A 23548-nucleotide genomic window follows, 5' to 3' on the forward strand; every position below is an offset into this window, starting at 1 on the left:
AACATAAAATATCAATTATATATTGATCGTTATAAAAGTGTTTATGTGGTTCAATTAATGAAATTAAATAAACTAATAAACTTTTTTTAAATTAAATATAAACTTAAAGCAATTACAACTTAAAAACGATACTTTAGTAGTCAAACATTTTCATTAATCGATTGGTAACATTTGGTCATTTGAACAGCTGAGCTTTGCAGATGTAATGTTAATAGTTTGTTTCTCAACCAGCTGCTAAAATCCATTTGCAAATGTTAATCAAGCTGTTAACTCCCCAATGAGATCACAACAAGACTTTAAAGGCTTTTTGTATATGTACGAGCGTGCCAAATTACTTATTTCTATATTCATAAAAATGAAAGAACTACACAACTCTTTATCAGCAATAAGTTCCGCTTAGTAAACATTTAGTCGGTTGGATTTTGAATAACAATGAGAATAAAATCCTTGTCGGGTGCGACCATAATTTCATGTTTCTTGGAGCGCACTCGAAGGAATGTCATATCGTTGGATGGGTCGAGATCGCGTACCACACTCCGCGCTTTGTCGGCCAGTTGACTCATCAGACCAGCATATTGAACGGTTGTTGTATTGTCAAGCGTCGACTTAACTGGAATACCTAATAAGCCAACTATGTGTGAATAAGGTACCACGAATGAATGAAAATTATGAATCTACCTTCATTGTTGACGACAATTGTTCCAACGACACCCTTATGGCTTTGGATTCGCTTCAGCGTTTCTTCTACTTCTTGCGACTGATATTAAAAAAGAATGTAAATTTATTATTTTTATATATTTTATTATTAATATTTATTTTATTATCATTATTTACTTACCATTTTAACTAGCTTAGTTTAATCTCTTAAAGATTGAATGCTTTGCAAAAAAAATAATAAACTTTTGTTTGTTCGATACGGCGGTGTGACCACCGTTCAAAAAGAGAAAACGCCAAATTAAGTTAAAAATACTAGACCAATGTTGTTTGTTTATATATGTGGCGAACTGCAGAATTTTTCTTTAGATATATATATATATATTTTTTTTTTTTTATAGTTAAAGTTTAAAATAATTTCTGTTAAATACTTGTAAGAATTGTTACCATTTACTTAAGATAGCTGCAAGTGGGTCACACTAAGCACCGGCATTTGACCTGCAGACCTACATAACAGTCATTAACAGATCCATGGCAACCAAATAATGTAAAAATAAATGGTATATAGTGACCGAATTAATTGATTAACTATGATTAAAGGTGCTCCTGAGAAGGTAAAACTTAAAAAAAATATAATCCATATTTATAACAAAATAATTATTTATTTATAGCCTCGACGAACGCTTCATTATGTTGAAGAAGCTTTTCGACAAATTGAAAAGAAGAAAAACATTCGCGATATTGTTATTGTTAACGAACTGGGTCATCCAGTAAAAAGCACAATGGAATTTAAGTCATCTGTAAAATTTGTTGGACTATTTCAAGAACTTCAAGGCAGAATAGAGCGAGGAATGGAACACATTGATCCCACTGATGAATTCTTGATGCTGCGGGTACGCACTAAACTCGATGAAGTTCTATTAGTGCCAGACTCTAAAATTACAATGATTGTGGTTCAAAATGCAGATAAATAAAATTGGTAGCAATTTTCTCATAATAAATATTCAAATTGAAGTTTTTACCGGGTTCCGCCTTGCGTCACTTTTGCGCTAACAGTAGTATGAACTGCGTTAACAGGTGCTATCGCTCGCATGTTATCGACGTCATGCCTGTTCTAGTATTTTGACATCTGGCTCTGTTCTAGAACTAGATTATCTCTGTTATGGCACTGTTGGTAAACAAACTTGGTTATATATTATTATTGTAAAACAATAAATGCTGTATATCTTTCTTTTTAATTTCTAGTGTAATATATTGATAAAAATTTGTAAAGAGTCGTAAAGACATTTGAAACACTGTTAGTTGCGCTGTTAGTGTTATGTTGATAAAATGTTAAGTTAACAGACGAAATGAACGGGAGTCAAACCCAACACATACGTACGCAGAGTTTTGTTGTGTTCGGTCGGTGTGCTATTTACGTCGTAATTAAAGTAAGAGCAAAGATACTAGCGCGTAATTAATTAATCAAATTTGTACGACTTTGCTGAAAGGTGTGCAAATTGGTTTGTTTTTAACGCGCGGTGATGCTGAAGTGGTTGCTGACGTCGCGGCAAAAATTGATGACGTCGCGTTTCAGCCTAAAAAGGCGTTGACAAAACAAACTTGAAAACGGAACGCAAAGCAAATGCAGACATAAAAGCCCAACAACAACAACAGCAACAGAAAAAACAACACAATAACAAGAAAAGGAAAAAGAAAGAACAACTATAAAATTCTGTCTAAAACGTAGATACGATATACGCAGAGCAGAAGTCGATAAAGTATATTGTTTAAACAAATATTCAACGATACTCGTATTCGCATTCGTGTGTGACTGTGTGCCTGTGTTTCTGCAATATAAGATTGTGCAAGTGTGCGAATCAGAAATAGAATTTACATACGAACGCGACACCCACACAAAACGTACGGTAAATGCAGCGCCGCAAAAATGAGCAGCATAACGCTAAACGAAATGGTCAACGTGACACAGCTGGATTTACACGATCTATTAGAAACTTTCGAAAAAAAATCATTCGAGGCGGTAGCCTTTGAGGAAGGCACAACGGTAAGTCGAAAGCCTGTAAGCCAGCCGACAGCTTGTAACATCAAAAAGCCTGTAGGCGGCGCACGTGCACGTGTAGTAACATTTCCGCTAACAGTGCTGAACTTTGTCAAAAGGAACGCATAAAAGGGGACGGGGATGCAGTGACGTTGCTGAATTTCGGCTTAACAACAACATTTGCCTGAAACCCACCCCGTCGGTCCTTTATTTTAATGTAGCCGCGCCCAACGGTCTGAACCGTAACCACTGCTCTAAATTATTTTTCATTTGCTATCTCCCTCTAAATCCCATTACTCTTTTTAATAGAAATCGATAGGCGCATCTTAAGATTTGTACGTTGTTGTATATCAGTAGCCAAAAAAGAAAATATGTAACTTGTAAAGTGTATGCTTGTCTACTTGTCTGCTTCTTCTTCGTTTTCTTCTTCAGCTTGGCATGCTTTGCCCGCGTTTCGAGTTACGGTTGTGTTTGTCGCTAGTCAATTACAACATTTACGACTTTTACAACAAACAGTTGACACGCACTTGACTAATCTGTTTGTTGGCCCCATTTTTCCAAACTTTTATTTATGTGGGCTGCATAATATTACATTTTATGCGGCAAGAAGTTTTGTTGAAAGAAATATATATAATGTGCAATAAATACAGATTTATCGAAGAAATAACTGAAACGCTTTTGCTATATTAATGGGGACGTAAAACAAAACTTTTCGTCAACTCTGTTGCATCTTTGATGTTCTCTGTTAGCTTCCTGTTAACTTCCATGTTAATTGACCGCTAAACGCTAGCCGGCAACAATAACAACATGTATAAATGCAAATTCAAAAGAGCTTGTGCTTGTGTGTGGGTGAAGGAGAGAGAGAGAGAGAGAGAGAGAGAGAGAGAGAGAGAGAGAGAGTCGGGCAGACAGTGCATTTATTTATATATGCAAATGAAAACCGCAAACAGTTGGCAACAGCAAAACAACAAATGCCTTCCACGCGGCCATACACACACGTGTGTATTACAAAACTTGGCACGTAACAACAGCAAGTCAACTAGTACGCTGTTACCCTTCTCCTTCTCGTTCAACTTCCACTTTTCTTTCACCTACTGTCGATGCATTTACTCAGCTGCAATGCAATAATGATAAGAACAAATGGTTTGCAATCAATCGAAGTGAATGAGCAAAAAAATATCCAAATGTTTGTCTTGCCTGTTTTGCGTGTATAATTGCAGTTGCATTTTAAACTTTAAAATGTTATGCACATTATCTATCTCTTTTTCTTGTGCGTTTATCAAACATTTTATGTGCTTATCAGCTCAGAAATATAAGTATTTTCTTATCAGCGGGCAACATTGTCAACGCTAATGTAAAAATAAAAATAAATGTAAATATAAAAAAAGAATACAAAATTTAAAAGTGGAAAATGAAAAATGATTTTTTAATTTTTGTTTACATCATAAAACTAAAAAAAAAAAAAAAAGCAGCATACCCTTGTAATGTCATATATATGTACATATGTAAGTGTGTATATTCACAATCAGGAATTGAATTATTTTATAGCATATCAATTGGGCACGTGCAATCTGTACGTGTTTCAGAGCTTTCCACAAACTGAATTTCTAACTATTTAAACAAAGCGATCTTGGGGTTTCTATATGTGTTTTGTTTCTATGCAGTTCTATCTGAAGTAACATAATATTTCTATTCATACAATGTTTAAGTTTTTTTCCACAATTTGCCTCTGCTGCTCTTAATTTAAATACAAGCGTCTAGCTTCAATAGCTCCGAAATGCTTTACGGTTATACAGACGGCACATACCTTTTTTGAGATCTTCATTAAGAATATTGTACATTACTTCAAGATTATATATATTGTATATGAATATATTTTATATGTGTATATACGACTAAGGCATACAAGATGTACCTTTTTTCGTTGTTTTGTTACATTTTAATTTCAACAAAACAAATTTGAGGAATTAATTATCAGTCTGGATTTAATCGATTAATTTCTCGCTTTTCTTTGTTTATACACTGTTCAATCAAACAACAGTAATCATTATAAATCGATTAGACCCGTATCAATACTCTATTTTATATATATATAACCCAAGTTTCTTATCAAATAGGAAAAATAAGAATATTGCAGTTGGGCATTGCCGACTGCAGAATGCTTATTTATGGTCCAAACGCTGTCAGGTTCATTTTTTCGAAGGTATGTTCCGAATTTCCAGTCACTAGCTTCAATAGCGGTCAAATGGCTTACATTCATACGGGCAGAAGAACGGACAGCAAAGCGTACATTGATTGCACAAAACCAATATACTCATTTCACGTCCGTGATTGAGTATAAAAACAGGTGCAGCTCGTACGTCGCGAGCTGCATTTTAATACGAAGCTCTGCGTATTATTTTTATTTATTTTTTTGCTGTTTTCTTTCTTTAAAGTTGTTTACTTAACTGCTTTTATTTTGTTTGTTTTTGTTTATTTTACTTAATGTTTTATTTTCGCAGAAATTATTTATAGCTTTAGTACTAGCACGTGAGCAAACAATTTGCGTGTTAGATTTAGCTTCAAATAGGCGCCAGATCAAGTCAGTTCTGATTGATCAGGGATCAGAGTTTCATTTCTGGGAATTACATAACAGACAAATAATAAATAAATGTAGGAATTTACGAAAACGGTAGAATTAAATCACAAATAGACATATATCTAAATACATATATACAAATATGGAGAGAAGTGTTATTGGGAGAATTATTATAAGATCGGCAGGGAATACTCACAGAAGAGCACATCAATTGAATTGCATTAGATTTACATAATAATTAATATACAAATTATAGACTAAAATTATAAAATTAAAAAGGTTTCAATAGCAACTCATCGCAAACTTTAGGGTAGTTCTTAGCTACTACTAACGAATAAACTTATACTATATGCGTATATACATACATATATATTTTTAATTACTTTCAAGCAAATAGTAAGAAGAATAAGATTAGATAGACTCAGTTCATGGAGAGTACGTACAAAAGAGAGGAATATATTTTTATTTTTTATGGCAGATAAACGGAGCTCAAAGCCAATATACTCTTTCTTATTTTGGGATCGAGCAGCAATTTCTGTCTTTAGTTAAATTTACCTCGATGAGTAGACAAAACAAGAAAAACCAATTGAAATTGTTACACATCAAGATATTTGAACATTATATTTAAGCACATCTAAAAAAAAAAAAAAAAAAAAAAAAAAAATGTATTGTATACATTCATTAATATATATATAAATATATATATTTTATATATATTTGTTTAGTTCGCAGTAGACATCAGATGTTCGCCTGATCGTTGGATCGACTGATCTAATTGTTTTGCATAGCCCTCTTCAGCTCGAACTCAAAGTCGTTCATCTCGAGATCGAATCCCTCACATTTAACGGCAGTGCCATCCCTATCGAGCTTCTGCTGTGCCCAGAGTATTAGTTTCACCAGGAACATCATTTTGGGCTCCATACAGGCAGTCTGACCGCCTCTGCGCAGAGCTGAGTCCAGTTCTCGTTTCTCCTCGACGGAACCTTTTGCAGTCCGTTCTACTTCTAATTCTAGTTCCGTTTTAATTGAAGCATTTCTGTTGTAGTTGTTACTCTCACGGATGAGCTCAATAAGATGCAGCTGCTGCATGTGAAAGTACATGTAGTTATCGCTCTCAAATAGTTTCGGATACAGCCTTTTGGCCATATCAATGGCATATTGAACTTGGGCGGTGCGCACAGCGTCCTTAATGCGTTTCTGATATTCCACTGAGTCCATCTGTGTCGTTTCAGATTCGAGGCGCGCCACAGCCTCGAATCCCTGGGCCACATCCAAATAGCCTTCAGCCACTAGATATTTCATGATCAGCCAATTGATGTCCGCCTGCTTGGACTGAAAGCTCTTCATGCGATGTGGCCAACCAGTTCGTGGACTACTTCCAGCCATCTTCAATATATTTACATATATACCGCGTTAGTTTGATGTTAAGGTTCTATAAAGATTGCGCAAAAGAAAGGGAGATATTAATATTTATATAATGATAGTATAATATCAAGATATAGAAGTTATATAGGTAAGTCTCGATTCAATATTTATGGTTAGATTCAGAGAATAAATGAACTTTTGTTGAATTACGCAGAGCATGTCTTTGATCTCTACAATATATAGATTCCCTTTGTTACCCTAGATTAAATTTCTTTTGCAAATTGTAGGTTATATAAATGTATTTGATGTTCCGAGGACATATGGCGCTAGTGATTACCGAGCATTAGAATAAAGGCAGCAATTTGCAATCAGTTTTAATCTGTTGCCAAGGTGATTGAGCTGATTAAATGTTGAACTTCAAATGCACATAAAAATGATTGCAAATAACAAGCTCAAAGCAAACATAAAAGAATAAAATACATGAGAGGAAGCGATACAGGGATACTCTGTAAACGAATAAAAATTAGGAGAAACTATATACCAAGTAAAGTTTAAATAAAAATAGTTTGATATAGATTTTAATCGATTTATCGGTAGCGATAAAACTGTCAAGTTACTTGAAGCAAACTTATTTCTTTTATTCTTTTACAGTTTATGATTTCATTAAAGAAGTTTAGTGTAAGTGTAATATTAGTAGTTTCTAAACAAGATTCAACTATTGATTCTGATAAAAAAATAGAAATATATGATCAGTCATGTGTTTTTCAACCTGTTGCATAAAAAAAAGATCAATCTACCCGGTTTCATATTTTTCAACGGATTCAGCGTATAAAAAGTCAAAATGAAAAAAAAAAAAAAAAAAAATCCGTATATAAGTACAGTACTTGCTCGATAAATTATTCAATGAATGATATAAATAAAAAATGTTTTAATATTTATGCATGACAGATGAGCCTTATCGAAACAACACTGTACTAGTTAAGTGCTTCGTATTACTTTGCTTATGAATTATCATTAAAATTAACAACAATTTTTAGTGCTCGTTTTTTAGCTTTGTTTGCATTTGTTTTTAATTTTTTATTTAATTTTTTTTTTTAAATTTTATTTATAACAAACCTTGCCCAATGACATTGACATTGTGTGTGTGTGAGTGTATAAGTTTGTATGGGTGTGTATGTGCAGCGCGTTATCGAGTGGGCGCCAAAATGAGATTGTGTACGGGGCTGGCGGATAAAAATAGTTCAAACAAATAAATATGCAACAATGTACAGTCGTATGTGTATATATATATATAGTACATATATATAATTCACTTTCAATAGAACCCACCTGTTGTTGTTGTTGTCGCTATTGTTGTTCTGTTTAGTTGCTGTTCAACCAAATGCTAATGTTGGCCAAAATGCAATCGAAAATGTTGTAGACAACGACGAAGAAGCGCAGCAGGCAATAGAATTCCAGAGCCAGAAGGCTGAGGATGGCCACATAAAGATGATCCTCGTGCAGCAGATCCATGCAGACCAGCACTAGAAAAATTTCTATGTAGATGTTAATTTTAACTTATTTTTTGTTTAAATTGTGTACTTAATCAAATTTGTTGGGGTTTTGCGTTTGTGATTGCGACTGCGACTGCTGCAGCAGCTGCAGCTGCGTTTTTCTCGTTTTCCTTCCGTGTGCTTTGTGTATCTCGCCTGGCAGCTCACATCCAAATCGCTTCCAGGCTGCAAAAACGCCCACGCGACGGCAGCGACAGCAGCAGCAGCAGCAGCAGCAGCAGCAGCAGCAGTTGCACTTATTGGGGGTTGAATGCGGCCGGCAGTACAGTGTTGATTCGCTAAGCGAAAGAATTGTGCATTTGGTCGCCAGTGCGCAGGACGCCCACGCCATCATCTGTCCAACTGTAGCTCTCTGCTCTCTTCTGTGCGCCTATGCCGTTTGGCAGCGCCTGTGTGGGTGCAGCGGCCAAGCATCAAGCTTCTCGTTCTCGTTCTTGTTCGTGCAACTCTTCTGCCCACTGTAATGTTGTCGTTGTGTGGGCGCTTTGGAATACGGTAGACAGGCGCACATAAATCAAAGAAGCCGCTCAGCTGCAGCGCATTCCAGCGAAATGGCCAAGCGTCAGCGCACAGTGGAGCAAGACAAAAATAATTATTAATATAAATCATAAATAAAATTGCTAAATGCCAATATAGTAATCTACATCAATAATTTGAAAAGCGCAAAAGAACGATAAACCTTAAACTGCAGATCAAAAAGAAATTTTAATTTAATGATTAGATATAAATCGTGAACTGACATTTGAACTTGATTGATGTTTGGACTAATTTAAAATATTATAATGCACAAAATGCGGAACAAGATCATCAAAAATTGTTATTGTCGTTGTTAAGGTTAATTATATTTGAATTATTATTCCAATGTAAATTTTTGATTATATTTATATGACTCATTTATTTTGTGCAACGCTTGAGTGAAAACTAATTTTAGAAGTACCTCTAAAATGATAGTACAAATTTGGAACTTGTCGATTAGTTAGCAAGGACTTGTGATACTTATAATAATTATATATTTTGAGCAATCTAAAATTTTTTAGAAATGTATTTCTTATACTTTTTTATATAATGTTTTAATAAATTTCATACAAATTTCATAAAATAAATTTTTAAATAATATATTATTACCTTTTATTAAATAGATCATTTCACAGTTTTCGTTAGGGCAATTTGTATTTTACCAATTAGTTTATATAACTCATTCCACTGTGCGCATGTCACTTTAGTCCTTTGTTTCCTCCTATCTGTTTCTGGTTGCCTGTTGCACGTTGAACTTAAACCGTGGAAGCGCTGCACATCAGTTGGCCTTGGGTTCGCTTGGCCTGTTGCCCTTTCTGGCAGCTGTTTCCGTGTATTTTAGCGTGGGACGCGCCACAGACACTTGGCACAGGTGTGCAGAATTAAGCGAAACGGTCGCAAATGGCAATCCGGCAAGTCGAGCGCATGTCCGGGAGAGTGAATAACGGGAGTCACTGCTGCTGCTGCTGTTGCAGTCGCAGCTTATTTTGATTCGATTAGCCAAAAGTTTCCAATGCGTTGCTGCCACATTCCAAGAGCGAACGACAACTATCAGACGGACGACTAGTTGCCATTATGATATCTGACCCGGTCCCGGGCAGAGTTGAAAGCCAGAAAATAGGGGCGCATGATTTGTTCATCCAGGCTCCAGCTGCACGTACACATCCGGATTAGGAGATGCTGATACTGATGCTGGTGCTGCCTGCTCTTTATGAATGCCTGCTGACGAGCAGATAAAATCGATAATAATTGAAATGGCGAACGCATCTCTGACAATATTTAATTGTTGCCGCGAGTGCAACGGCTCTAGCTGCGTATTTTTAGTTTTTTATTAAATGTAAAGGATTTATGAAAAATATACTTTAGCATTATAATAATATACAATTTTATTTGTAAAAATAAGAATATTTAATTGGCTTTGTGATGATTATCTTCTATTCTATATTCTTTAATCCATTTCTAAAATGTCCTAGTTATAGACAAAGCTCTTAAATTTCGATGCTTTCAATAATTGTATTCAATAATAATCATAACTGACTATCAATTATCCTTTATCATTGTTATTATTATTATTATTATTATTATTATTATTATTATTATTATTATTATTATATATTATATATATTTAATAATGCAATCATTAATTTTATTACAATTGCTAATATAATATTATGATAATTATTATAATTAATTTACTTATATTATTATAGTAGTATTGTCCAATATATACTATACACACACAGATTGAAGAAGAGGAGCAACCGACGACCAGGGCATCAGGAATGCAACTGAAGAAGCGCCGTAGTAGGCTTGCCCTTTAAATAGGCAGCGACTCTCCCACTCCCACTCGAAATCTAACTCAGCTAGGCACCAAGCTTTAAGTGTATTTTGATAGAGAGTAACTCTTAGAAGCGAGAGTACTTGCTGCAGTTGTCAGAACTCTACCGGCTGCCACTCAGCTTCTTCAGTTCCTATTTTTATTTGCTATACTCTTATTGGTCGACTTCAATATTACATATACGATATCAGTTAGCCTGAGAAGCAATCACAGAGGCACATGCAACTAACTACATGCATATTGTCGTTAAGTTAAGCGAAAAAGAGGTTATGGAAATCAGACAAAAATATCATTGAGAAAAATAGATCCGATGTTTATATAAATAGAAAACATATTAAGTTTATAATATGTATATTTAATATTAAAATACTGGAGATGCTCTTCCTGATTGCAATGTCTCTTTTTCTCCCACTCTCTCATTTAGTCTTTTACCCACTCACGCACTCACTTTCTCTCTCTCACTCACTCTCACGCTTTCTAACAACTATTGCCAAGTAAAATATGCTTCCGTCTAAACAAGTATTATTATTGTTGTTATTGTAAATCGTTTTGGGTAAAGCTTTTTTAAAAGTTGTTTACAATCGAGATATGCAAATGCTATTAATGCCCATAAATTCCATATGTATGTGCATATCTGCATATGTATATTAAATGACCTTGTCAATCTACCGAAAGCTTTACGAATAAATAATGCACATTTACATATTTCATATGGTAATAAATAATGCCACGATAACTTGCATTTCGATAACTGTGTGCTTATCGAAAACTTGATGAGGTCTTTGAACGCTATAAAACTTAAAGAAAATAACAAAAACAATTTATGTATAAACATGGAAACAGCAACAAAAAACAAACGGAACTTTACAGAATGCATGTACCAGGTGTGGTCAGTGGCCCGGCCTATTGTGAACTTGTTTCCAGTGACGCTCTGTCGCTGAATAATTCATTCAAGAAAAGCAATTTTCCGTGTTCAGCAACTGATGAATATGCATGAACTCAAAATACATACAGCATACATGCCCACATGTACATGCATGCGTGTGTGTATGTGTGCGTGATGATATGCATGATAAGCTTTGCCAAAAAGCCAGCAAAGCCAACGAGACGTTTATTTACATGCTGTGTGTCTTGTTTATATATTTCTCTTCTCTTTTTTCTTGTCTTGTCGTCTTTGTTGTTGTTGGTGTTGTTTTTGCAGCTGCTGCTGCTGCTGCCGCTGTTGCTGCTGCTGCTGGCCTGGTCTTGGACTGTCTTGGCGTCGGTGTTGCTGTCGCTGGTGGTGTTGGTTTTCTCTTCTTGATTGGCCGTTCGATTGCAGAAAGCGCAGTTGAGAAGAAAAAACTAACTGTGGAACTGTGTCGCGGCTGCAGCGACGGTTTCTGCTTGCCCAGCACTGGCAAAGTCTTCAAAATCCGGGTTTGTAAGCAAACTGCATTGCTTGAGCCAAGTGTCTACCATGGGAAAGAGATGGCGCGAGGAAGGGCGAGATTCAACAAGAGACCGACCCCATGTAAGCTGCTTAGTTGCAGCAGCAGCAACAGCAAAAGCAATAGCAGCGACAGCCTTCGTCTAAAATTTGTTTTTTTGGGTCAGGGCAGCAGCTGATGCTGATCGCTGCTATAGTTGTGACGTTGACAGCAGCAGCAGCAGTAGCAGAGGCAGCGGCAGCGGCAGCAGCAACAGCAACAGCGACTGTTGTTACGATAGCAGCGAAACTATATTGCATTGGCGTCTGTCGGTTTCTGTAATCGCTAACCGGCGCGTTGCGACGACGACGTCAACGGCAACAACAAAGTCCTCAAAACTATTTCGCTCTCGCGCGCCTCTGTTTGTTGTTTTTAAGTTTTACAGCGCCTTATTAACAGGCGCGCAGCGCCAACAGCACAACAAACTGCATGCTGTGCCTCGCTTCCTCGCTTCCTCCAATCGTCGCTTCCACGTTTCGTTTACAAACTAAATATACATGTGCACTACACAACAATGCCAACAACAGCGAGCTGTATAAAAGTGCAACAACAATAACAGCGGCCAACCAGCAAGCAGTTCAATATACGCACACACACACACAAGTCAATCTCTTCGCTGTGCCGCTGTGACTCTGGTTGTGGTTGTACCTGTATTGTGTGTGCGTGTGTGTGTTCGCTTGTAATACAAACATCAGCAGCAACAGCGACCACAACTACTGTTTCACTCACACTTGAAGCCACACTGCGAGACAGCGAGACTGCGAGACAGCCGGACAGCGAACAAGTTGCCGATAAAAATGCCAAGATTTTTGGTTTCTCAACTACACGCATACAGTCAAATAAACGCTCCCCGACTAACTCTTGACTCTCTGGCTCTCTCGCACAGGCCAAACACTTGTGCAAACTTTTACATGCATCGAGAAACAGTGATTACAGCGTCTTATCTGCCTGAGCCTTGTGTGTGCGTGCGAGAAAGAAATATTCTTTGCGCTGATGTAAACAATAATAAAATATTGTGACCCAATGTTGGCAGTAGCCTTACAATTGAGCTTTGCTAATCACATAAATCTATAATACATGATTATTACAGAAATGTAAATGTAAAACTTAGCATCTTACATACATATGTGATAAATTTACTTAATGTATATTTGCATACTGTACAATTATTGTTAATTACTTATTTACACTTATACAGCTTCTCTGTGTATACATTAGTGCTGTCAACTGAACCGTTTCTTTTGTTGTTCTCTAAACCGCTGCCTACACTTAACAGTTTCTCATCGTAAACTTTCTCACTCCAACCGGAATTTACTCTCCCGCCTACTATAAACTCTCACCTCGCACTCACACATTGACACTTTCTCAGCGGCTTCTGTCAATTGTGGTTTAGTTGTTTTGCTCGTTTGTTTTGCTCTGCATAGTTTTGGCATGTGTGTGTGTGTGTAATATACACACGTATTTGAACAGTGTGGTAAGTGGGTGTCTGTATTTTTGCCACGTTTGTTTTGGTATGTGGGTTCGCTAGTTGTGCCGCATTCGCAGTTTTTTTGCGCAGTTTTGCTTAGGTCTTGCTTTTATTCACGTTTCTCTTGGTTTTGTTTTGTTGTGGTTTAAACCGGTTTGAACAGCTTCGCATCAATTTCTGTCAGGGCTTAGAGGCTTCGCGTTTATTATCTGCCTTTTATTAACTATTCTCCTACCGATGGACAAATTATGGCAAATGTACAAACCCTTTGGGCATGCCTACCATTTATTTTTAGTAGCGAAATTAACTTCAGATATTCCATAGATTAGTATTAATGGGCGTGAAGCATTTATTTTTAGCAATTTGTTGAATGGATTAATGCGAATTAAGTAACTTTTACATTGTTGCTATGGAGAAATATTTGAATGCGTCGGAGACATTTACAATTCAAACACAAATTGTATCCATCTAATCAATTGAAATGGAAAATATTCCAAACCAGATGTTAATATCTAAATGCATTACAATCTACCTCTCCGCTCAAGGCATTTTGGGATCTTAGCGGGGAAGGGGTTTCTGCTGCCTCCGATATTTATGAGCAGAGTCAATTGACCTTAAAAAAAAATCCATTATCTCTTTGCTTTTTATTTGTACAACATTTTATGTTTAGTAATTTCTTGTTTGTTGAAATTAAAAAAGAAGCAAAACAGGAATTGAGAATTTCACGGTTAGTCGACTTTATTTAATATGGACGATAACCCCCAGTGGGATCCCAAAGCGTTTAACTGCGAGTTTCATACTCTCGTCATGATGATTATCGCATGTTAAATATAAAACGCGTGCCATCTGCCAGCTGCTCAATGAAATTCTTATTATATATATATATATATTTTCGTTCATATTAAATATAATCTGTGCTGAAAAAAGCGTCAATGGTCTAGCGATATTATTATAAAACTTGATATTGGGTTCAGAATACAATAATGTGTGTTGAGTAAATTGTTGAAAAACTATAATCTTAAGATAATTGTATATAATAATATATCTATATCTATATCTATATCTTCTTTCTTTACAGGAGTATGCCATCTCCAAAAAATGCGAATTTCTGTTCAAGCTCGACTATAGCCTCATTGAGCTGGACAATTCGAACGGGCTGTTGAGTCCGCGCTATCCTGGACGCATACTCATACCGGAATACGAGCATGGCCATATGGCCAAGACGCTGATACCGAACAACGGGCTTGGCGGCGGTGGAGGATCATCGGGCACGACGGCAACGGCGACGCCACTAAACGGCAGCGCAGGCAGCAATTGTAGCAACGGCAGCAGCATCGGCTACAACGCCTCCAATGCTGGTGTTGGTATTCAGGCTTTTGTCACCTTTGCCAATCCGCTGCAGACACCGCAACCGCATCCTCAACAGCAGTCGATACCGCAGGCGCCGCACCAACAGTCACAGCAGAACACAATCTACGAGGATCAGTATGATATACAGCGCATACGTGAGCTGGTGACCATGGCGAAGTATGCTCGCTGCAGGCAGCGTTTCGCAGTGCCCGTTATAATGTATCGGGGCAAATATATCTGCCGTTCGGCCACATTGTCCGTGATGCCGGAAACGTACGGCCGTAAGGTTGTGGATTACGCCTACGATTGCCTCAGCGGCAACTATGCTGCGCCCAATGGCGAGGAGAACGAGGCGGACACCACGGACGAGTCACTAATCAATCACATCAACGATCAGGCACAGTCACAGTTCAGCTACGATGAAGTCATCAAGAGCGACATCCAACTGCTGAACACATTGAACGTGTCCACCATAGTAGACCTCATGGTAGAGAATCGCAAAATCAAATACTTTATGGCGTAAGTCAACAAATACAAATAAAATAGAATTTCATTCAGAAAAAGCTCAGGAGAATTGTTCATCAGTTCTTAGAAACTGTTGCGGAACTTATTTAGTGAACGATAATGTTTAATCGGTTGATATTCGATATTCTGCAGCTCATGCTCCATTGAGTTTCTCAACTATTCATTCTTTTGAGCTATCGAACGACTCAATGTCATGAATCGTGCTATCGAACTAGTGCATAAATCGCCTGCGATTATTTATCAAATTTGAATTAGTAATTAATTAATTGTCTTTTATAGCGTCTCTTCGTCGGAGAAGGCGGATCCGAATAAGCACTATAAGGGCTTTAACCTGCTATCGCTGCCGTATCCGGGCTGTGAGTTTTTCAAAAAGTTCCGGGACAACAATTACATGGCCAAGAATTTACACTACAACTGGAAGCAGTCATTTAACGATGCCAACATCAATATACCCAATACGGGACCCGCCGCCGACATTGACATTATTTGGCCAGAGTACAGGGACTGGGATCTGGTCTCCATTACGCAAAACTATCTGCGTGCCACGCTTAAGTATATACAAGAGGATAACTCAGGGCTGCTCATACACTGCATAAGTGGTTGGGATCGCACGCCCCTCTTCGTCTCCCTGGTGCGTCTATCGCTCTGGGCCGACGGCCTCATCCATCAGTCGCTGAACGCTTTGCAAATGGCGTACTTTACTCTCGCTTACGACTGGTATTTATTTGGCCACCAGCTGCCAGATCGCCTCAAGCGAGGCGAGGACATCATGTTTTTTTGCTTTCACTTCCTCAAGTTCATCACCGACGAGGAGTTCAGCATTGTGGAGCACCGCAAGCGCACGAAGACGTCCAGCAGCAGCGGCAGCAGTGTCATTGTCATCAAATCCGACTGCTGCGACGATGAGCCACTCAAGGAGTAAGTAAGAGAGAGCGCTGACAAACAGCTCTCACATTATTTAAGTTGTACTTCTTATTGACTTATAAATTTGTTTTCTTTTGGATTCTCGCAGAGATTACATTTTGGCCTTCGATCAAGACAGCAACGATAGCTACTCAAACTGTTCCAACTGTGATATGTCCATAACAGATAACTTCTACGCCACAACAACAACAGCCGCAGCAGCAGCTGTAGCAGCGACTGCACCATCAACGCACGTTAATCCGCTCACCAGTCGATCCCCGAATCCGAAGCGGTAATACATAAATATTCGGATTATTATCTTGCAAACACTATTTAACATAATTTATTCTCTTGCTCACACAGCTCGCGCACTAGCCCAATTTCTGTGCCCGGCTCGAATGCGCGCCAGCGTCAGGAGTCGACGTCATCGAACGGCAGCTGGCAGGTGGTCACAGACACCGGGTCCATTGACTCCATGATGAATGGTAGTTACATGATGCGCTTTGTCTCGCAGCAGCATCAACCACAGCATCAGCAGACGGACAACATTCCAATGTGCAATGGCGGCAACGGATATCATTGCAGCACAGCCACGCCCAGCGCCTATCCCAGTGCCAGCGGCAGTAGCAACAGCAATAGCAACATGAGCAACATGAGCAACAATAGCAACAGCAACAGCAACAGTAGCAACAACACGCACGGTTTCGTTAATGGTTCCTCCAAGGATGCGGCCAGTGCCAGCGCAGCAGCCTCGAAGCAGAGCATTAATTTGTAAGTTCCATTCGATCGATTATAAAATTGAGATAGTAAAGTCTTTTAGCGATAAGTGAGCAAATCAGTTTAGATTGAACAACCCACCAATAAGAATGGTTATGGATTCCTTCCAACTGTAGAGACTTAATCGTATATCCTTATATTTATTAAAATAAATAATTAATATATTCTTACAGACGCAAGCAACGGCTAAACGCTGTACGGGCGATTTTCATACAAGCCTATGGCAAAACGATTGGACTGAAATTCAAGGAAGGCTCCTCAATGAATCTGGCCACGTTTATTGGCAATTTGGCGGATCAGCTATTTTAGTTTGTTTGGCTGATAACTGGACTAAATCTGGAACTAGAAATGTAACTGCAACTGGAACTGAAATGTGCACCCGTTGAAAGTATGCCACATGATCACATCCACATGGATCGATCGATCCGATGGACTGACTGCTGGGATTGTGGCTTTGTTGTTTGTTAGTTAGCCTTGTTAGTGCTGCGCTTTTTTACCATGGACTGTATTTTGTAGACATGTTGAATTACGTTCTTTGTGACTTGTTGATAATAAAATAGAAAACAAACTGCGAAAAAAAACTCACACACATAAAAAATAGTAGAGGAAATATGCAATGTACAAGTAGCCAAGTTCCTTGAGCGCAGCTCAGCGCCTGCACTCCAAATGCTATGGACAACAAATATATACATCTAAATATATATATCTTACAATCCTCTCCAGGCGCTGTAGATAGCCAGCTCAGCTGCATGCATGTCCCATTTGTTTCGAAAAAATATTTGTTTATAAAGAAATTGAAATCAGTTAAAATAATAGTTCTAAGTTGTAATTTATAGTAATGTATTTTTTAAATAAACTTATTGTGCATTTGATATATAAAATTAAGCGTTATATTCTATCTACATATACATATCTACAGACCGACGCTTCAATACTACTTAAGCATTCTTATTGTGCAGCTGGATCTCATCTGACTGTGCGAGCGTCTTATGTGGCTAACTGACTTGTTGCCTTGTCTATGAAGAACTTTTACTTATACATTTTAACTCTGCATTTGCGTAACTGTCGCCGGTTCGACTGTTGCACATAGTCGGCCAGATTTAAGCGTTTCACCCTCACTCGCACTTTTTTTACATAGAGCTTGACGCTGTCCAGTGGAACATAGCGCATCTGAGCGGATGTGTCTCGTAGCTTTCTCTTTAATTCTTGCTGCTCTACTTGAAACAGATCTGGTGGTTCTTCTTTGATGATTAGCGGTTGTGTGAACAGTTGAATTGGTTTAGGCTTGGGATGTTCTGTTTGAGGCTTTGGGTGTTGTGGTTCTGGCTGCGGGTTCATTGGTTCAGGTTGCTGGTGTTGGGATTCGGGCTTTTTGGTTATTGGTGCAGGCTGCATGGGCACTGGTTCAGGCCGTGGCTTCTCTGGATTTGGCATGGAATGTACTTTAGTGAAGACCAGTTCACTCTCATGTGTATTAGCCATGTTTGCCGTAGCCTTGGAGCTGTCTGGGTTAGTTCCCGTGCTGTTGCGAATGGAGCTCTTGTGGGAAATAGCATTTTTGGGCAGTTCCTTGACGCGTATCGCCTTAAAGAACTGTTCGTACTCGCTCTGTGCCAGTTTCGTTTCTTTCGCGCCTAGGGAAATGCCCTCTGATCTCTCTTCGATAAATATGGCATTTAGAATCTCCACTTCCAACGGTCTTTGTAGAGAGAGCGGCAACTGATCGATGAACGGTATCTGATCAAGAATAAACGATTGGGTTGGAATATCTTCCCTGAAGTTCAGTTGCGGTGCAGCGTTCATCAATTGGTTGATTTCCTTCATAATACTACGAAGTTGGGTTGGCAATTGGCTGTGCTTGTCCTTGAACGAATGACACATGGGCCGCAAGATGTCCCAGCGCCATCGGAGCTCCTCAATGCGAAATGGAGTGTTGAGATTCAAACCTTCATAGCTACAGTTGAAGGCATTTGTTATTTGCTCCCAGCCCCACTCTTCATAATCATTATCATTGTGGGGGTTCAGTGCGTTGCTAATTAGATATGGATGCATGTAGATCAGTTCCAAGAGCCGAAGGTCATTTAAAATTATTTCAGATTTGGCGTTTATATTTTCAGTGTTGATTTCCATTTCTGGTGTATCTTCGGAATCATCATTATCCATTCTGTTCAATGTTTTCTCTATAATTAATATAAGCGAGCAAAACAAATGGAAGCAAAACTATCGATAACAATACTGTTCGTGTCGTTCGGACATATACCATCTCTAATAAATCATTACGGTGTTTATTGTAGCCACAAATCATTACATTATTTGATATCAACAAGTAATGGTTGATCCTTTTATATTGATTTTGATAGGTTTTTAATCATAATATAATTTACAAATACAGAAAGATTATGTGATAGATTTACATTAGTATACATCAAACACAAACACACTTGAACAACTAAATAGGGCATTAGTTTTTCGTTTACTATCTTCTCAGTTCCGTAATTACATTAATATTCTAAGCAAAGAACTTTTACAAATTTTCAAATTTCTTTTGTTTCCTATTCAAAATTATTCACATATATCGATATGTTTCTGCTTGTTCAATTGTTCAACACTTGTTTAAATGAACTAGTTGCTTATGAAACTGCTTCATCTGTAATTGACTGCTCACTGTTTACTCCTTAATTATTTATTAATTTTATGCCTTGTTATTAACAACTTTTTAAATTACTTAATTATTTATATTTATTTTAGAAGCCTGCTCAGATTTGAATATCACATATATAATTTACTGGCTCATTTAGGGGGCTGTATTTTTGTTATTTTCAAGTTTTTGCGCTACCCAGCACTGTTTTTTAAGCATCTGCCGGTGATTTGAGGCAGCCGTGTACACAATATACACACATTTTGCAAATAATTCCATTGTGAAATAAGTGAAAAAATTGCTACTAAAACGCCGAGATGAGTGGCGGAACAATGTTGTACGGAGGCGATGAGATCGGTGCACTAGTTTTCGATCCTGGGCACCATTCGCTACGCGTTGGATACGCTCAAGAGGATTCGCCCAAAGCTGAAATCCCTTCTGTGGTTGGCATTGGCACCAGCGCTCCCGACACGAATCTAGATCCCGAGACAAAAACAGACAACAATGTTACGCCAAATAGTGAGTACAATCAACATATTTCATTAATATTTGTATTATTTATATTTCCCTCATATTTCGTACCCCTTCCGTCGCTCACAATAGACGCCGACGCGCGAAAGTTCTATGTGGACACAAACTACGTGAATGTTCCTCGATCGCATATGGAGGTGCAAACATATATGAAGGATGGCATGATAGACAACTGGGAGCTGTTTGAGAAGGTCATCGACTATGCGTACGCAAACGTCATACAATCGGAGCCAGAGTATCATCCGGTGCTCTTCTCAGAGGCGTCATGGAATGTGCGAAATAACCGCGAAAAGCTAACCGAGCTCATGTTTGAGAAATACAACGTGCCAGCCTTCTTTCTGGTGAAGAATGCAGTGCTGGCCGCATTCTCTAGCGGACGTGCCACAGCTCTTGTGGTCGACAGCGGCGCTACACATACGTCGGCTGTGCCCGTGCACGAGGGCTATGTGCTCTCTCAGGCAGTGGTCAAATCGCCGCTTGGTGGCGACTTTCTTTCCAGGCAGTGCAGGCAGCATTTGGAGAAACTAAACATTGACTTGTCGCCCGTGTATAAAATAGCATCGAAAGATGTTGTCAAAGAGCGCGACAATGCACGCTTTACACTGCGAAAATTGCCCGAGAATCTCACACAATCGTGGCAGAACTATATGGTGCAGCTAATGATGCAGGATTTTCAAATGAATGTACTGCAGGTGCTGGAGAATCCGTTTGATGAGCGCGTCGCCTCCCAGATACCCATGGTTCATTACGAATTCCCCAACGGCTACCACCAAGACTTTGGCTCTGAGCGTTTCAAAATTGCCGAAAGCCTCTTCGACAATGCAATGCTAGGAGCGGGACAACTTGCTTCCACAAGTGTTGGAATGTGCGATGCGGATGTCCGCTTGTCGCTGTTCGGCTCTGTTGTGGTGACAGGTAGATGAAAGGTGTGCCCAAAGCAGCCTAATCTAAATACTAATTACATTTTGTCTTTCCATACAGGTGGCAATACACTGCTCCAAGGTTTTCCCGAACGGCTAAATAGAGATTTGCAATTACGGGCGCCGTCAAATACGCGTCTTAAAATGATTTCAGCGAACGGCAGTGTGGAGCGAAGGTTTGGCGCCTGGATTGGTGGCTCCATACTGGCCAGCATTGGCACCTTCCAGCAGATGTGGATATCATCGCAGGAGTACGAAGAGGCTGGCAAGAGCCAAGTTGAGCGCAAATGCCCATAAGTCAAGCTCGGGGCCAAGCAAACGAATTCCAATTATAATTGTAAAGTTAGTAAACAGATGATCATTTTATATGTAAACTAGTGCGCACCCACAACCATGGGCTGCTTTGTCTACTGACCTATTAAGGTCCCATCAACAAGTCTATAAATGTATTTCTTTTTAATTTTATTTCAAGAATTGTGGTTTGTCCTTTACCTCGAATAAATGACATGCCACTTTATAGAGATATGTTTAAAATATATTATACTTGGCAATTTTTGGAGATTATACTTTATTTGGTTATGCAGTTCGCTAGTTCGATAAGATACCGTTCGTTTATTAGTGTTCAGACAACTCCTTCAAGATATACTAAAAAACATCGCTTGTTAAAGATTAATATTAGTCACTAAATATATTCGTTGTGCGGGAATGTTGCAAGTTTAGGATTGAGCGTTCGGTGACGGAGTATTGTTATGATTCTCTGGTTTTATGGTGAATTCTCTTCGTCGCTTACCAGGCTCCAATTCATAAGCAATGGATATTGAGTGAACTCTTGGCTCGTGTTTCTTTGAATACTTTGAGAAAATGGGCTGGACAAGTGGCTTTCGGCGCCGAATGGTATCTTTGGTTATTTGGGTGCATAGCAATAAAAAGCGTCACATGGCGCCAGACATAGTGTTGTTGCAGACGCATTGCTATAAATTGAATCGAGTTGAATAGAGCAGATTATAAAATTGTGCAGCTGTACATACCTTGGCATTTAAAATGTCCTCGGACCAGTCTTCCTTGGCAATCCGCCCAACAGCATTCACTAGAATCTTTTTCACCTTAGCCACATTCTCGGCAAAGGTCTTGAGCACATCCTGCACGTTGACGCCTTCGCAGCCCATGCGCCAGCAATCATAGTCGGTGGCAATGGCCACTGAGCCATATAACAACCCTGCCTCTTTGGCCAGCACAACTTCCGGGCAAGTTGTCATATTGATCAGATCTCCGCCCCACTGCCGGAACATGTTGCTCTCTGAGCGGGAGGAGAAGCGAGGTCCCTCTATTGTAACAATAGTAGCCTTATCGTGTGCAGCATAATCCAGTTCTTTGGCCGCATCTAGTAGAACCTTGCGCGTGCGCTCACAGAAGGCTGGATACATGGGCAAATGACAGACGCCAGTCATGCCTTCATGCTGGCCATCATAAAAAGTCTGCATGCGCTTGGTGGTGCGATCAATGAAGTCATGTGGCACCACCAAATTGCCCGGCTGAATGGACTCTCTGAGCGAGCCACAAGCCGTCGACACAATCAGATGTGTGCAGCCCACCTGACGTAAGGCCCATATGTTGGCACGATAGTTAACATTGGATGGCATAATATCATGCTTGCGACCATGGCGAGCCAGAAGGACGCACTGTACCCCTCCAATTTCGCCTTCGATCAGAGCATCAGATGGAGCACCATATGGTGTTTCCACTACCCTTTCTTTACGCTGCTCCAAAATGTCTGGATCATCCAGACCAGAGCCACCAATGATGCCAATCTGTAAATGAAAATTATAATTAATAAAACACGTACACGCAAATACGTATACATTTTCAGCACAATGTGCTTATGTACAGATAAATAAATGGCCTCACCTTGACTGGAATCGGATCTAGATTGGTGTCTTTACATTTGATGTGTATCATTGTGATAGACGGATTAAAATGCTGTAGACCGGGTTAAAAATGTGATGAGGAACTAGTCGCTGTCTCCGCGCTGATAGCGTTGCTGCTGATAAGATGTCAAAAGTGTAGCGCAGCTGAAAATGTCAGGCATACTAATTAGTAAGGTGTGGGAGTTAAGCTATCGAAGGCAACGGTTTCATGTGTACATGTAAATTTATCAGTGCTAAAATAAACATAATTACATTACAAATATAATAATATTGTATAGATCAACCTTTTATTATATAATTGTTTGCTAACAAATTACATATGGCAAAATTTGAAAGCTACGCTAATTGTTTCAGTTGTAGGGTGTAGTTTAATTCGTAGCAACTCAATCTCTCAAGCCTTTGCTGACAGCTTACACGAGAGAATCTCGTTTTTCAACACTGTTTTATGGCATCTTTCGGTCACACTTCATCGAGAAATGTAAACAGCTGTCTGAGTTCATG

The 23548-nt window shown here is 38.8% G+C and overlaps 7 protein-coding genes across 11 annotated transcripts; 3 read left to right on the plus strand and 4 right to left on the minus strand.

The window, feature by feature from the left end:
* Window positions 1–295: 295 nt before the first annotated feature.
* On the minus strand, window positions 296–976 carry robl (dynein light chain roadblock). Its single transcript, XM_089470980.1, has 3 exons — window positions 839–976; window positions 679–757; window positions 296–619 (listed from the first exon to the last, which is right to left on the minus strand). The coding sequence occupies exons 1-3, from the start codon at window positions 839–841 to the stop codon at window positions 408–410; spliced, it is 294 nt and encodes a 97-aa protein (XP_089327106.1). The 5' UTR covers window positions 842–976; the 3' UTR covers window positions 296–407.
* Window positions 977–1005: 29 nt separating this feature from the next.
* Window positions 1006–2196, plus strand: robls54B (roadblock similar 54B). Its single transcript, XM_018009232.2, has 2 exons — window positions 1006–1268; window positions 1326–2196. Exons 1-2 carry the CDS (start codon window positions 1245–1247, stop codon window positions 1626–1628), a joined length of 327 nt encoding a protein of 108 aa, XP_017864721.1. The 5' UTR covers window positions 1006–1244; the 3' UTR covers window positions 1629–2196.
* Window positions 2023–17914, plus strand: EDTP (Egg-derived tyrosine phosphatase). The gene is made up of 6 exons (XM_089470960.1): window positions 2023–2698; window positions 14557–15347; window positions 15633–16271; window positions 16366–16548; window positions 16620–17027; window positions 17207–17914. The coding sequence occupies exons 1-6, from the start codon at window positions 2582–2584 to the stop codon at window positions 17340–17342; spliced, it is 2274 nt and encodes a 757-aa protein (XP_089327086.1). The 5' UTR covers window positions 2023–2581; the 3' UTR covers window positions 17343–17914.
* LOC149268743 (glucose-induced degradation protein 8-B homolog) lies at window positions 5621–12198 on the minus strand. 5 transcript variants are annotated; one of them, XM_089470975.1, is made up of 5 exons: window positions 10443–12198; window positions 9314–9922; window positions 8217–8719; window positions 7965–8158; window positions 5621–6702 (listed from the first exon to the last, which is right to left on the minus strand). In XM_089470975.1, exon 5 carries the CDS (start codon window positions 6654–6656, stop codon window positions 6042–6044), a length of 615 nt encoding a protein of 204 aa, XP_089327101.1. In that variant the 5' UTR covers window positions 6657–6702; window positions 7965–8158; window positions 8217–8719; window positions 9314–9922; window positions 10443–12198; the 3' UTR covers window positions 5621–6041. The 5 variants fall into 5 exon arrangements, with proteins under 5 accessions (XP_089327101.1, XP_089327105.1, XP_089327104.1 ...); XM_089470979.1 differs by lacking the exon at window positions 10443–12198 and adding an exon at window positions 7752–7858 and having other exon boundaries at window positions 9314–10059; XM_089470978.1 differs by lacking the exon at window positions 10443–12198 and having other exon boundaries at window positions 7965–8170; window positions 9314–10049.
* On the minus strand, window positions 17850–19444 carry Lhr (Lethal hybrid rescue). The gene has a single exon (XM_089470972.1). The coding sequence runs from the start codon at window positions 19194–19196 to the stop codon at window positions 18063–18065; it is 1134 nt and encodes a 377-aa protein (XP_089327098.1). The 5' UTR covers window positions 19197–19444; the 3' UTR covers window positions 17850–18062.
* Window positions 19445–19795: 351 nt separating this feature from the next.
* Bap55 (Brahma associated protein 55kD) lies at window positions 19796–21639 on the plus strand. Its single transcript, XM_018010697.2, has 3 exons — window positions 19796–20190; window positions 20275–21117; window positions 21184–21639. Exons 1-3 carry the CDS (start codon window positions 19989–19991, stop codon window positions 21417–21419), a joined length of 1281 nt encoding a protein of 426 aa, XP_017866186.1. The 5' UTR covers window positions 19796–19988; the 3' UTR covers window positions 21420–21639.
* Window positions 21640–21714: 75 nt separating this feature from the next.
* On the minus strand, window positions 21715–23472 carry Mtap (Methylthioadenosine phosphorylase). Its single transcript, XM_089470973.1, has 4 exons — window positions 23332–23472; window positions 23028–23191; window positions 22151–22930; window positions 21715–22093 (listed from the first exon to the last, which is right to left on the minus strand). Exons 2-4 carry the CDS (start codon window positions 23076–23078, stop codon window positions 22055–22057), a joined length of 870 nt encoding a protein of 289 aa, XP_089327099.1. The 5' UTR covers window positions 23079–23191; window positions 23332–23472; the 3' UTR covers window positions 21715–22054.
* Between the last annotated feature and the right edge of the window lie 76 nt (window positions 23473–23548).

The sequence above is a fragment of the Drosophila arizonae genome, chromosome 5 (genome assembly GCF_054131065.1).
Source record: "Drosophila arizonae isolate 15081-1271.41 chromosome 5, UAZ_ARI_1.0, whole genome shotgun sequence".
Classification (NCBI taxonomy): Eukaryota; Metazoa; Arthropoda; class Insecta; order Diptera; family Drosophilidae; genus Drosophila; species Drosophila arizonae.

What these genes read in the sequence shown, in the direction of transcription:
- robl (XM_089470980.1), bottom strand. An exon ending in AATTGTCGTCAACAATGAAG is followed by an intron (nt 620 to 678) that starts GTAGATTCATAA and finishes TTGGCTTATTAG; the next exon opens with GTATTCCAGTTAAGTCGACG.
- robls54B (XM_018009232.2), top strand. Translation starts at nt 1,245, where the DNA reads ATGATTAAAGGTGCTCCTGAGAAG. An exon ending in TTAAAGGTGCTCCTGAGAAG is followed by an intron (nt 1,269 to 1,325) that starts GTAAAACTTAAA and finishes ATTTATTTATAG; the next exon opens with CCTCGACGAACGCTTCATTA.
- EDTP (XM_089470960.1), top strand. Translation starts at nt 2,582, where the DNA reads ATGAGCAGCATAACGCTAAACGAAATGGTCAACGTGACACAGCTGGAT. An exon ending in CCTTTGAGGAAGGCACAACG is followed by an intron (nt 2,699 to 14,556) that starts GTAAGTCGAAAG and finishes CTTTCTTTACAG; the next exon opens with GAGTATGCCATCTCCAAAAA. An exon ending in AAAATCAAATACTTTATGGC is followed by an intron (nt 15,348 to 15,632) that starts GTAAGTCAACAA and finishes TGTCTTTTATAG; the next exon opens with CGTCTCTTCGTCGGAGAAGG.
- LOC149268743 (XM_089470975.1), bottom strand. Translation starts at nt 6,656, where the DNA reads ATGGCTGGAAGTAGTCCACGAACTGGTTGGCCACATCGCATGAAGAGC.
- Lhr (XM_089470972.1), bottom strand. Translation starts at nt 19,196, where the DNA reads ATGGATAATGATGATTCCGAAGATACACCAGAAATGGAAATCAACACT.
- Bap55 (XM_018010697.2), top strand. Translation starts at nt 19,989, where the DNA reads ATGAGTGGCGGAACAATGTTGTACGGAGGCGATGAGATCGGTGCACTA. An exon ending in CAACAATGTTACGCCAAATA is followed by an intron (nt 20,191 to 20,274) that starts GTGAGTACAATC and finishes CGCTCACAATAG; the next exon opens with ACGCCGACGCGCGAAAGTTC. An exon ending in CGGCTCTGTTGTGGTGACAG is followed by an intron (nt 21,118 to 21,183) that starts GTAGATGAAAGG and finishes CTTTCCATACAG; the next exon opens with GTGGCAATACACTGCTCCAA.
- Mtap (XM_089470973.1), bottom strand. Translation starts at nt 23,078, where the DNA reads ATGATACACATCAAATGTAAAGACACCAATCTAGATCCGATTCCAGTC. An exon ending in TAGATCCGATTCCAGTCAAG is followed by an intron (nt 22,931 to 23,027) that starts GTGAGGCCATTT and finishes TTTCATTTACAG; the next exon opens with ATTGGCATCATTGGTGGCTC. An exon ending in AGGACATTTTAAATGCCAAG is followed by an intron (nt 22,094 to 22,150) that starts GTATGTACAGCT and finishes TTCAATTTATAG; the next exon opens with CAATGCGTCTGCAACAACAC.